The sequence below is a fragment of the Lampetra fluviatilis genome, chromosome 2, assembly GCF_964198595.1.
Source record: "Lampetra fluviatilis chromosome 2, kcLamFluv1.1, whole genome shotgun sequence".
Lineage (NCBI taxonomy): Eukaryota > Metazoa > Chordata > Hyperoartia > Petromyzontiformes > Petromyzontidae > Lampetra > Lampetra fluviatilis.
In genome coordinates, this window is record NC_136276.1 from 1868582 (window position 1) to 1883038 (window position 14457).

Sequence of the window (14457 nt, forward strand, 5' to 3'; positions counted from 1 at the left end):
TTATGCTCGCAATCCAAGGTTTTACTGTACTGTACGTGGCATGCAATTGGGTAAGAAACATGCTGCTGTATTCGTATGTGCGGCAATGGGCTCACGTGACCTCCACATCCGCTAGTGGCCGCAACATTCACCACAATTGGGGGTTTTTGTTAAGTCGCGTCCTTGCGTCCACTCAAGAACGTAACAATTCTGTCTTGGCGACAATATATTTAGCGCGTTATGTTTGGCAACCAAACTGCATCGTTGAGTTTTTAACAAGTTGTCTCCGTGTCGTAAACTCACGAGTAACTTTATCACCCCCCCCCCCGCCAGTGTTGCTCCCAATGTTAAAAACCCAACGGTAAAGGAGAGCTTCCCCTCAGAGATTATTAAGTTCATTATTTTTTTGTTCTTTCTAATAAAAAAAACTAAATCTTTCAATCGAGCGCTTTTCCATCAGTACGTCTTTAAATATGAGAAGTTGAATCAAAGTCGTCAACAATTTGAGGGTTTTTTGCGGAAAAATACACACATTTTTGGCAGTAGTTGTTAGTATTTGACCATAGATACATTGTACAAAAAAAAAATCACGTGAGGTTAATTATGACATCGATTGAAAACTTTTGCTTGGCGAAGACAGGCTTCATGAACTAGTTTTTCATGCTTTGATGCTGCCAAAAATGTCCCAAAGGCAGTCGTGGAATTGTCAGATTGGCTCTAAGGAGGTAAAAGGCGCAGCCACGCAAGTTGCTGGCTCACAGCCCTGCTGGCAGAAGTGTCCTCCCACTCGCGGGAGCCCTCGAGAGCCTCCTCTACAGGGGTACTTGGTCTACTCGTCCACGCTGGTCAATATCGTCTTGGAAGAGGTGGCAGTAAGAAACGCATTCCCGGCAACATAATCGCGGAATTAAATTGAACATTTATTTTATTTTACCAGAAAAGGCCCCACTGGGCTGTATATTTCTTTTTCAGAAGCGACCTGGCTTTCACAAATGAAAGCTCAACGAAGTGGCTTATCATCACGTGGAAATGTATAGCAGCCAAATATCCTAAATGCACGTTTATGAATATTGAGGGAAAAACCGGAGGACCCGCAGAAAAATACACGTGGGCACAAGGAGAAAGACACCGCAAACTCCAAATATACAGCAGGCGCCAGAGTCGGGCTCGAACCCACGACCTCCTGTATACCAGGCGAGGTAGTTAACATCTCCTAGCCACCGGTGTGCCACACCTCCACTGTTCAACCTCGGCTCGAGGAACTGAAAGGGAGCCTATAACCACCAAGCAAACGCGGAACGTTGGGCCTACGTTTGGTCTAACGGTGTTACCCACGTGGCAATGTTGGCCCTCACCGCGATGCAGGGCCCCCGGCCACACGACTCACCGTGGCCACTGCATAAACGACCGGCGAGCTGTGACCACGGCCATATTAGCCGCAATAATCGGGTCTGATTAGCCGCACTAATCGGCTACTAGAGGGAAGTTCTGCGTTTTAGACCGGGGCAGTGGTGAGCGAATGTGTCCGTGTGTGTGTTGGGGGAGCGGTAGTGTAGTGCGGTTAGCCAGCTGTACTATGAACCCGGTCACCAGTGAGGATTATCTGAACCGGTCCACCCGACACAGCCAACTAGCAAGGTCTGTCACGTAAACAGAACGTGCCAATTCGTCACTACGTCGTACTCAGATTGTAAATGTTGTGGATTTACTCCCCGACACACCGGTGTGCTGTACGAGTGACTGATTGGCACGTTCTGGTTTGAGTGGCAAACCTTACTAGTTGGTCGTGTCGGGTGGTGGCGGGTTTAACGACACAACATTTATATATGTACGCGACATAACCCACAACACCTCTCCAATGGCAATGGAGCAGTGGAGCCAGCGACACGTACCGAGTGGTTGACTCCCCACATGAGGACGCTGAAGAGGGGGTCACTCGCTCGGAAGAGCTTCATCTTCTGGGACACGAAGTGCTTCTTCCTCGACGTCGTCTTGTTCCTACGTCCACCTCCTCCTCCACCTCCTCCTCCTCCTGCGCTCGCTGCCATCGCTGTCCCGGCTACAGCAGCAGCAGCAGCTGGCGCCTGGGACTGCTTCGTAGGGCAGGCAGGCAGCGTCTCCTCCTAGCAGCGGGTCACCAGAGTCTCAGTGGCCGGTGTCTCCCAGTGGCCGGTGTCTCCAAGTCACCGGTGTCTCCCAGTGGCCAGTGTCTCCAAGTGGCCGATGTCTCCTCCCAGTAACCAGTGTCTCCAAGTCACCGGTGTCTCCCAGTGGCCGGTGTCTCCCAGTGGCCGGTGTCTCCAAGTCACCAGTGTCTCCAAGTGGCCGATGTCTCCTCCCAGTAACCAGTGTCTCCAAGTCACCAGTGTCTCCCAGTGGCCGGTGTCTCCCAGTGGCCGGTGTCTCCAAGTCACCAGTGTCTCCAAGTGGCCGATGTCTCCTCCCAGTAACCAGTGTCTCCAAGTCACCAGTGTCTCCCAGTGGCCGGTGTCTCCCAGTGGCCGGTGTCTCCTGCACTCAGCTTTAGCACGAGAGAAACACACACATGCAGTGTATTGTATACAGTGTGTGCATCGTGATCATGCCGTGTATTTACAATGCATGTACAATGCATGTGTAGTATTCGTACTGCTGGGTTTGGTTGGTATGCCGTGTAAAGGGTGCGGTGTCTATATTTGACTTTATTGTGCACGTATTGTACGCTTAGCATGTACAATTGTGTATGTATGGTCTATGTATTGTATGTATTTCGTGTTTAATGTGCGTACATTGTATACTACAGACATGTTGTGGAGCATCATGTATGTCGCACCGTATACACACACACATGCAAAGGTCCCCCGTGTAGCCTGTAACAGACTGTAGGGGCAAGTGCTGCTAGCGAGCACCTATGAAGGCCGGCATGGTACACGAGGGGGTGGGTGGCCAGCACCACGCCCGGCCGCCTTTGTCTCCCCAGTGGCGATGCTCACACACCGCACCAGGTACCCATTTTGAGGCTGAGTCGACCTAGGAGAGGCTCAGGACCGGTTCAGACAATCGTCACCGGCGTTGCTGGCCGTGAGCGGGAATCGAACTCGGGTCGCCGGGTTCGTAGCGCGGCGCTAACCGCTGCACCACCGCTCCCCACACCGACACACACGCCGACACACACACACTGACACACACACGCCGACACACACACGCCGACACACACACGCCGACACACACACGCCGACACACACACGCCGACACACACACGCCGACACACACACGCCGACACACACACGCCGACACACACACGCCGACACACACACACACCGACACACCGACACACACACCGACACACACACCGACACACACACAGACACACACACCGACACACACACCGACACACACACTGACACAGACACTGACACACACACTGACACACACACTGACACACACTGACACACACACCGACACACACACACAGACACGCACAGACACAGACACGCACAGACACACACTGGCACACACACTGACACTGACACACACTGACACACACAGACACACACTGACACACACACCGACACACACACACAGCCCGATTCCACGAAACCCGCCACCCAGCAACACACGACCCCGCCACGATGGAATAAACTCACCACCAGAATCACTCCTCCACCACCATCATCACCATCATCATCGCCCGGGCAGCTCACGGCGTCTCCGCCTGCAACCTCGCGCGTCCTCCCAGCACCATCGCTGTCGTCACGCACAGCAGCAGCAGCAGCGACACTCCCTCCTCTCTATACGACACCGACACCAACACCACCGAAACCCACAGCAGCAGCCGGCACAACAGCAGCAGCGGCAGCAGCGAGCATCGCACGATGAGCGGCGTCTTCAAGCCTCGTCTATCGATTCCATCGATTCTATCGATTTCTACTTGGAACGATTCCGGCGGCTGTCGGTTTCGATTCTCGGTTTTAATCTCCCCCCGCCCCCCTCTCGCCCAACCCCCCCCGCCCCCCCCTTGCCCAACCCCCACCCTTCCCCTCGTCCCCCCCACCGCTTCCCCCTCCTCTCGCCCAACGCCCCCCCCACCCCGCCCCTCTCGCCCTATACATCACGTGGAATGTGCCAGTGGCAGTGATGCCTATCGCAGACCGCACCTCGCCATCGCTTCCTTCCCTCTGCCGCCAGATCCTGCACTTGCTTGTAGCGTCGATAAGCCGTGACCTTGATGCAGGGTCACGGCTTATCCGACACATGGTCCGTCCAACTTCAACCGCTCCAACCCTCTGGCCTCTCCACCTATAGTAGACATGGAACGTCGGGGCCCAACGTTGCACGTTCAATGGGTATTTAAGAGAATAAAGTTTAGCTGGAAGCATATTATATTTTTTGCGACGTAGAATTGTAATGTATTATTTACTGTTAGTAGCTCAGCTTATTGGAGAGTATATTTAGTATACTGATGATACTATGTAGTTTATACTTTAGTTGTTTACGTGGTGGTTTAGTTACTGCAGCTACATACTATTAACATTCCTTCCCTTTATTAATGCTTCCCCCTATCCCCTCCCTTTGATGCTGCTAATCCTGCATAATGCACGGGCAAAACATGACTTTAAACCCCCCGCCAAACCTCCTACGCATTTCACAAGTAGTACTAATCGCATATCTGCATTTCCCATAAATATGCAAAAAATCCTATTGATATTCAAATTTTTTTGTCAAGGCGCTCTTCCTCCTCCATCCCAGCTTAAATAGACGCTCCAAGCCTGGAGTGTGTCATTCAAACTCTGTCTTCTCGACAGACCTGTTCTTCACCTGAGGACGGCTGCTTGCGTTGTGGCCGAAACGTCGTGAGAATTATTTTATTATGTTTGATTTTTTAATTATTTTATTATTTCCATTCTACGTGACTTTACCGAAAGAACCAAGAACATATTTACGTGCTGTGATGAAGAGCCATTGCTCCAAACATCCACCTATTGAAGAATGTTCTGCCAGTGTTGTTGACGAATGCGTTGAGTTCCTGGTGACGTGACAGGGCTGTTTTTTCTCTCTCTCATTTCTATTCGCTTCATTTCCGTAAGGTGACAGAACTTGATTCGTTTGACGTCTCTGTCCCTTTGGTTGCCCAGATCCAGTCGCGTAACGAACGTGGGGCGGGCAGTGGGTGCCTTGCCCACCCACCCACATCGCCTGGTGGCCAAGGCTACCAGTTGGGGCCTCCCTTGACGACCACCATGATGAGATATATTTTCAACAACAACAACAGTGTAAAAGAACAACAACAACAGTGTAGCGACGCTGTGATTAGTAGGGCAAGCAGAGCGGCGACATAGAACAGCCTCTAGGTGCGACCTCGCGAGACAAATCGAATATTGCCGCACCCCCTGAGCTGATTGCCGCACCCCCTGAGCTGAGGACGATGTCGTCACGACGCCACCGGCCAAATCACTTTGATCCCAACCAGTCTCATCCTGGCTTCGTGAGTTCTCATCTGGTTCAACAAAATGCTCTTGTCACCTACCTGGGAAACGCTTGTCGCACACAGTCACGGTTCGAACTTCGCTGCGGCGTGGTGTGTGTGGTGGCATTAACGACCGTAAATATGTCGTCTGCGTCACACGTGGGACGTTACATATCCCGTGGCGTCATTCGCAAGAGCCGGGCCACCGTGCGTGCCGGGGGTCGTGGGCCCAAAAAAAAACCCACCATTTTTTTCACCGCAAATTTCTCCATTGGAATTCGACAAAGCACATTCATCGTCTCGCTCCTGCAGGGGTCGGCTACTTGCGGCTCCGGGTCGGCTCTTGAAGGGATGCTGCCTCGTGACTCGTTATTTAGCCAGGAACCAACAGCGTCTGACGTATTCACCACACAGTGCATCGCAGATTCTTGGAATACCGTCTTGAGTTTGCTACTGGAATCGAACAAACAAACGAGAAAGGCTCTCATTGTTACTTTTGGTTGACGAGCCCTGCGCTGGTGTGAACACGTGGCAGGGCCCTCTCCAAAATAAGGTCACGAGACTCAGCGAGGCGCTGCAGGGTAAACGAGCGAATAAATAAGTGAAGCGCTGGGTTGTGGCCAGGGGCGTCCATAGGCCGTGGCTGCGGGGCCCTTGGGCAAACCCCCCCTCCCCCAACGCCTTCAAACTAAATCTGCGGTGATGAAAAATGAGAATAGGTTTTAGCCTTTCTGGCAATAAAACAGGAGATGTTAAGATGTTCAAACGCCAAATAGACACTCTTGTCAAGGCATCAAGTCGGCATAAACCACACATGCTTGGGGCAAAACAGGCAGACGAACGCATGCTCTTATAAATAATATATCATCTTGGATATTGGCAAAAAGGTCTCATTGATACAAACCTGAAGTATGACATCTGACACTGACGGCGAAGCGCGGGGTGGCCCGGAGCTGTCGCCCCAAACCCGCCGTGCCCAGAGGGACGGCGGTGGTCTTCTTGGTTCTTTCGGTAAAGTCACGTAGAAGGGAAATAATAAAATAATACAAATAAAACATAATAAAAATACAATTCTCACGACGTTTCGGCCACAACGCAAGCAGCCGTCCGCAGGCATTTTATTATGTTTTACTTTTATTATTTTAGTATTTCCCTTCTACGTGACTTTACCGAAAAAACCAAGAAGATGAATTCCTGCAGTCACGAAAGCTTTAAATCGACATTTGACGGCTGTGGTGTTTGTGTTCCCGCCATCCGGTGCGAGTGATCGGTGCGGGTTGGGGGGGGGGCGAGGAACATAGGCTCACAGTACAACGCCGGATTTGTTGCAATGCCCACTGTCGACACCTTCGGCCCGCAGCCTATAACACCTGGTTTATCCAAGGTCTATTCAGGCTCAACCGTGCTTAGCTTTCCAATAATCCATTCAGGGTGCAATAGTATCATAATGACAGCAAACACTTTAAACGTAAATAAAAACGGATCGATCAATACGCGCACGATTCCATGAGGGCAATCGCAATCGTAATTGTCTTCAGAAAATCGACAAATAGATTAACCATCACGTTCTTATGCGCCACTGCCAAAGACCCCCCGTGTAGGCTCGACAGACTGTTGGGACAAGTGCTGTTAGCGAGCACCTATGAAGGTCGGCACGACACACGACGGGGTGGATAGCCAGCATCACGCCCGCCCGCCTTTGTATCGATGTTTACACATCTCATCAGGTGCTCATTTGAGGCCGAGTCGACCTAGGGGAGGCCTAGGATCGGTTCAAATAATCGTCACTGGCGTTGGCCTGGAGCGCGGGGATCGAACTCGGGTCGCCGGGTTCCTAGCGCAGTGCGCTAACCACTGCGCCACCGCTCCACACAGCTTCACACACGCGCACGCACGCGCGCTCGGAATAAAATTTTCGCCACATCCGTAACGAATTTTGAATGAGGTTGTGGAGGAGGGGGGTGGGCGATGGGGGAAGTGTGGGTGGGGGGAGCGGGGGGGGTAATGGGGGATGGAGGGAGGGTGGGTGGGTGGGTGATGAAGGTGTGGGGGAGTGGAGGCGCGTACGTGTGGAGGTATGGAGATGAGGGGAGGGTGCAAGTGGGAGTTGGGGGGGGGGGTGTGGGGGATAATTGGATTCTGGGTCTCAGGTGTGGGAATCACGGTAGCAATTGGCCATTAATTGTCACTAATACCATTACTCATCGTGGTACTCGTCGTCATTGTCGTCATCGCTCGTTCAATTTCCTTGAATAAATAATTATCAGCGTCGTCCCAATGCCGCGAATGTTGGAATTGGCAATGTTAATTTGCTAATTTTCCACCAGTCATATTACAACCGTGCCTTGACAAATTGCACGGCTTTTTCAAATTTAAACATTGCCATGTGGATTTGTAAAGGGGTAGGGGAGGAAGGGGGGAGGGGGCATTTTTGGGAAAAAAACTCATAACAATCATCATCATCAGCAGCCATGGATCATCCACTGCTGGATTAAGATCCTCTTTGCAAGACGCTGTCACCTCCTCCAGCTCATTCCCTCTCCCTGTCACTACCACTGCAGACACGAAGGTCTATCTATCCAAGCAGTCGCCATCTCTCACGACCCTGCCATGTCACAATCCACCTGGCTCCACTTTACACAACGGGCTGCTTTCATCACAGCGCAGAACATTAAAGATTTTTTTTTTGTTTTCGACTTCAGCACTTTGTCAAATGAAGGCCACCACTCGCACACCGATGTTACCCGTGGCCGTTCGTATCGCATATCACGCTGACAACTGCGCCTCCCACTCCTTTCCCAGCAACGGATTATTAGCAAAACGATCTCAATTTGCGAAATAACCCGCAGAGCGCCGCACCGCCGCATGGGGAATTTGTTATTTGAAATTACAAACGCACGTGATGAAATCATTTCCTGGGCTGGATTGGGTGCATTGAGAGTGGCACTGTAATTGAATCTGGATGCTGGGACGTTACACTAAGCAGCTGCTGCCGATGATGATGATGAACGCGTAATTACTGCTCCTCGTGGTCGAATGAGGTTGGTGTGTCCGTCCACCCGTGACCAACACGGATCGGGTTGAGTTGGGGGGGGTGGGCAGTGAAGTGACAAAGTGGACATTTGCCCAGTGCCCAAACCTTGAGAGGGGGCCCACAGAAAACATGGAAATATCACTTGGTTTGTTTTGCAATGAAGAGAGGTATTGCCCGTTTATTCACATTCCTGACCACCCGGCGATCCGAGTTCGATTGCCGCTGACGACCAACATAGGCGGCAAATATCTGAACCTGTCCTGGAACCTGCCCTAGGTCGACTCAGCCTTAAAAATGAGTACTTGGTGCGGTCTTTAAACGTCCGCACTGAAGAGACAATGGCGACCGGGTGTGGTGCTGGCCACGAAACTCATCGTGAGCATTCTTAAGTTCTCGCTAACAATACTTGTCCCAATAGCCTTGTGGTAGGCTACACGTGGCATCTTTGTCATTATATATATGTGTGTCGGTGTGTCTGTATATGTGTGTGGGGAGCGGTAGTGTAGCAGTTAGCGCGCGGCGCTACGAACCTGGCGACCCGAATTCGATTCCAGATCATGGCCAACATTAGTGATGAATATCTGAACCGATCTTAGGCCTCCCCTAGGTCGACTCAGACTCAAATGAGTATTTGATGCGGTGTGTAAACATCGCCATTAGGGAGACAAAGGCAGCCGGGCGTGGTGCTGGCCACCCACATCATCGTCTACCGTGCCGGCCTTCATAGGTGCTCAATAACAGCACTTGCCCCAACAGTTTGCACAGAAGATTTGTCTTTGTATTTTTATGTACGTGTGTCGCTATGTCTGCTGTATGTGCGTGTGTCTGTATGTATTGCGTGTCCGTGTTTATTCTTGTTATTATGAGCTGTGTGAGAAATTGGTGAATCACGGGTCAAGACAAAAGGTCACGCGGTATACGCCCAAATCGCCCCCCTCGGAGGGAAATTCGGGACTGTGGCTCGAGCGCCACCTGGCGGCCTTGTCGGGCGTGACGGCTCTGACCAACAATGCAATCACGCGCGTCCCGCTGGCGAATATCAATAGCAGAAATAACAAAGGGGGCACGCACTAAATTTCGATTTAAAGCTTTCGTGACTGCAGGGATTCATCTTCTTGGATCTTTCGGTAAAGTCACGTAGAAGGGAAATAATAAAATAATACAAATAAAACAGAATAAAATACAATTCTCACGACGTTTCGGCCACAACGCAAGCAGCTGTCCTCAGGTGAAAAACAGGTCTGTCGGAAAGACAGCGTCTGAAATGAACACCACCAAGCTTGGCAGCGTAGTGACTAATCCCATATCTGCATTTTTCATGAATATGCTAAATTCATCTGTTGATATGCAAATTCCTTTGTCAAGGCGCTCTTCCCCCCCTAACCCAGCTTAAATATACGCTGCCAAGCTTGGTGGTTCATTCAGACGCTGTCTTTCCGACAGACCTGTTCTTCACCTGAGGACGGCTGCTTGCGTTGTGGCCGAAACGTCGTAAGAATTGTATTTTATTATGTTTTATTTTTATTATTTTATTATTTCCCATCTACGTGACTTTACCGAAAGAACCAAGAAGAGGGACACGCATTGTATACTTCGTGTTACACCGGTCTTTCTCTCTCTCTCGACGTACAAACATGATTACACAGCTCGCTCGCCCCACGGCTTTCTGAGAGTGCACAAATTCGCCAGCATTGGTTCACTTCCGAGCAAACTCTGCAGTGATTTCGACGACGCAGCAGCAGCAGCCAGGCTTGGTCTGAATCAGTGCTGAAGAACTGCCGGGTGTTTTAAAGGAGCGGGGCTTAACCCCGTGGATCGCATCGCGAACCATTCACCTCCCCCACCCTCCCCCCAAAGTGTTTCCAGTGCGATGGGGCGGCGGCATGGACACCGTGCAGTAGAAAAAAATATTCGAATGTGCGCAGCGGGGTACTTGAGCCCCCATTGTTACGGCGACAACCCCCCCCCCCCCCGCAAATGCACAACGTGAAACACATGCCGCTTGCTACGAGCACCGCGTGGGCACGAGACGGATGTGTGCATTACAATACATATCTGACAGTACACCTCCCCACACATGCATCTTGTATATAAACACGTGTTGAAGTGTTCTCTTACACAAGACCCCATCGGTCACAAGGCGCTCTGGGAATGTCTTTCTTTTCTTCCATCAGCAGCTTTAACGGTTTAACAAAAATCGCACCGTGCGACGTTTTCGACTTTTAGTGAATTCATCATCAGCGTTGGTCTCGATGTAGTCGCGCCGTCAATAGCGTCAGTTGTGTTTTGGTGGATGGGCTTGGGCCTCAAACGAGCACCCGGTGCGGTGTGTCAACGTCGCCACTGGGGAGACAAAGGCGGCCGGGCGTGGTGTTGGCCACCCACACCCTTGCGTGCCGTGCCGGCCTTCATTGGTGCTGCGACTCGCTCACAGCGCTTGCTCCAACAGTCTGTTCAGGCAATAGGCGGCCGATCTTTGTCTTTGAAGGTGCCAGTCGGCCAGTCCAATCCTGCCCAAGGGTTGAACTCAGACTCTTGCTACTGAGCGGCTCACTCTCTCTAATACCCCCCCGCCCCCTCCAACCCAGCAGCTTTATAGAAACAAATGCTGTGCAGCAACTTTGACGACCGCCTTCGGCTGTGCCCACATGTGTTGCGTTTAGACACGCGGCGGGGGGGCTGGGGGGGGGGACCGGGGGGGACCGGGGGGTGGGGGGCGGGGGGGGTGGGGGGGCAGGGGGTTGGGGCGGGGGGCACAAAAGACGACAAACATAAAAAAAAAACCCTCACACATTGCCGAGCCGTCGAATTTTTAAGTGCAGTGTGCTAACCACTGCGCCACCGCTCCCCTACGTTTCCACTCGCAATTGTGCTTACATACTGCGTCTTCACAAGGACAAAGATCCCCCGTGTAGCATTTAACATGCTGTTGGGGCAAGTGCAGTTAGAGAACACATTACGGCCTGCACAGCACACGAGGGGTGGGTGGCCAGCACCACGCCCGACCGCCTTTGTCTCCCCGGTGGCGATGTTTATACATCGGACCAGGTACTCATTTGAGGCTGAGTCGACCTAGGCGAAGCCCAGGACTAACAGATAATGGTCACTGGTGTTGGCCGTGAGCGGGAATCGAACTCGTAGGGCAACGCGCTCAACCGTGACACCAGCGACCCCCACACCAACACACACACGAACACACAGCCACACACACCAACACACAGCCACACACACCAACACACATCCACACACACTAACACACAGCCAGCTATGGCGAGCGAGATCTGTGTTTGTTTCTTTATCCACAAAATCCGGGGTGCTCTGTTTTATTCTTCTTTCAAAAGTGTGCGCTTTGTTGCGTACGCGAGTGTAACAATCCACCCTTACGATTTTATTTTTCCCCCTCTTTCAATTCGTGCGAAACGTTGGGCAGCTGCTGCAGATTTCCTCAATTTCTGCCCGCCCTCACCAGTCACAATTGGGTGAAATTGGCACAGTTGTGTGGCCCCAAAGTTGAGTCATCATCTGGGGCTTTCACGCGAGGGGTGATTTTTTTTTTGTACTCCAGTAAAGTTCCGAACTGAGGCCAAAAACAATAGTTGGTCTATCCCATTATATTATGATATAATACCCAACAACATCATTATCATTACAAAATAAATTAGCAAGCAATTGGCGTCCTCAATTATTTCTTCACAAAACCAAAAAATAAAAAACTATTTTTGTACACATCACATCAGCCACACGGCCTCCTGAAGAGCATCATTTCAACAGTATTTCGTTGAACTCAAGCGAAATTCTGGACTGGTTTTGACATTCCAGTGTCTCATCAGCAGTCTGGCTTGCTTGAATGAATGCTTTGTAAGCAAGGAGTGGTTTCAACATTCAGTGTATCATAAAACAGCATGCAGTGGTGGTGGCCAGTTTTAAAATAACTCGAGCAATGGAAAAATATAATTATGATGAAAATATTTTTTTAAACGATACATCAACTTTATTCTTAAACCGCCACCATCACCATCATCACAACCACCACGACCCTTCACCATCACCACCACTACGACGACCATCACCTCCCCCGCCCACCACCGCCACCACACTTACATTCTTAATTCTGTGAGTGTGGTGAAACTCCCTTTCCGTGGGCATCCAGAAGGTTGGCCTGCCCTGGCTTGCCAGGAGACTTTTTTTGACTTTTAAACAACTTTTATTGCCGCCAGCAGCAAAAGCACTGGAGGCGATTTCGATATGAAATACACAAAGTTACCAGTAAACAAATGAAAATAAACGCTACAAATCCATGCGCTGTGGCGCTAAAAGCACCGCGCACAACACAAAAGAAAAGTCACGTGGTGGTTGTGGTCATCGCGCACGCCACGGCGACGAGCGAGCACTTCAGAAGGTGAACACGAAGGTGCCGTCCACGCTGGTACAGAGGGCTTAAGGCGGCACGGCAAATGTAGACCTCACCTGTTCAGTCTGCATGGGATAGAGTGGCGCTCCCTCGCACGCGTGCGTTTTCTCCGGTCGCTCCAGTTTCCACCCACATTTAAAGACCCATTGGATTGGCCGATAACACCTTCATATATAGAGAACCGCAGAGCTTGGGAAATTGTTGTCGCCGGTTCACCGTGTGGCTGCCTTGTTACTTGTCTGTGGTTCCTCTCTCGTTGAGAGTGAATTCATACTGTGCATTTTACAATTATACATTAATATAAATTATATATTAGAAATTCCACCACCACTATTTTCTGCTATTACCACCCACACCACCGCCACCATCAAATGTACCTGCTTCATAACAACTCTACCACCACGACCATCACCACCACCATCAACAACAACAACCACCACCACGTTTACAAGCTCAATCCACCCTTCTCCCGTCTCCTCCGCTCGCTCGCTCCCACCCACCCACCCCCACCACCACCCTTGCCTCTCCTCCACCACCACCACCCTTGTCTCTCTTCCACCACCACCTCGTCTCTACACCACCACCTCGTCTCTCCACCACCACCACTACCCTCGTCTCTCCACCACCACCACCACTACCCTCGTCTCTCCACCACCACCACCTCGTCTCTCCACCCCCACCACCCTCATCTCTCCTCGACCTCCACCCTGCACCAACCTCTCTCCTCCGTCTCTCTAACGAAGTTGTGTTTGAGTGCCGCGGGGTCTGCGTCTGGAAGCTGTTATTTGGGGGGTGGAAGGGGGAGGTGCGACTCTACCCACGGGACGGTGCAGGGGAGGGTGGGTGGTGGTAGACGTGGTGGTGGTGGTAGACGTGGTGGTGGTGGTGGTTGACGTGGTGGTGGTTGACGTGGTGGTGGCGCTGGTGATGTGCTGTGTGGAGGTGTGGTGAAGGGTGGCGAGATGATGATGATAGTAATCATTGGGGTGATGGTGGTGATGGGTGGGGGTTGTGTTGACACGTGTGGTACAGCGTAGCGCAGAGATAATGGTGGTGTTGTTGTGGAGTGTAATTTGGTAGTGGTGATGGTGGTGTTGTTGTGGAGTGTAATTTGGTAGTGGTGATGGTGGTGTTGTTGTGGAGTGTAATTTGGTAGTGGTGATGGTGGTGGTGCTCATGGCTATGATGCTGATGAAGGAGAGATATTGTCGTAGCCAGTGTGGGGGAAGGTGTCGGTGATTGTTATGGGCTATAAAAAAGGATCATTGCCCGAACCGTCGCCTATCATACACATGTTGCAGCCACTCTAAGGCAGTGTTATTGACGAACGCGTGCGGCATCGATGCGGGCTGTGTAAGTTGATGCATGGCAGTGCTCGTGATGGCGGGACGTGGGGAGCGCTGTGGGTGACTCCGTCAGCAGCAGCAGGAGGGGTGGTGGTGGTGTGGAAGGAGTCCTGAGAGAAAACGGGGGAGTTAGGAGGAGGAGTAGGGGGAGTAAGAGGGGAGTGGGGTGGAGGGGTTGGAGGGGGGTCGCTTTATAAACGAGGAGAAACAACCCGCACTCTAAGCATCCTGCAACGAGCAG

At 51.4% G+C, this 14457-nt stretch overlaps 1 protein-coding gene across 1 annotated transcript in view; it reads right to left on the reverse strand.

The window, feature by feature from the left end:
* Window positions 1-3862, reverse strand: part of PIP4K2B (phosphatidylinositol-5-phosphate 4-kinase type 2 beta) — a 35874-nt gene extending 32012 nt beyond the window's left edge. The window contains exons 1-2 of the mRNA XM_078866689.1: window positions 3606-3862; window positions 1872-2500 (exon numbers count right to left, since the gene is read on the reverse strand). Coding sequence (XP_078722815.1) covers window positions 1872-2027 — 156 coding nt within the window. The 5' untranslated portion in view covers window positions 2028-2500; window positions 3606-3862. The remainder of the gene's footprint in view (window positions 1-1871; window positions 2501-3605) is intronic.
* Window positions 3863-14457: the final 10595 nt, after the last annotated feature.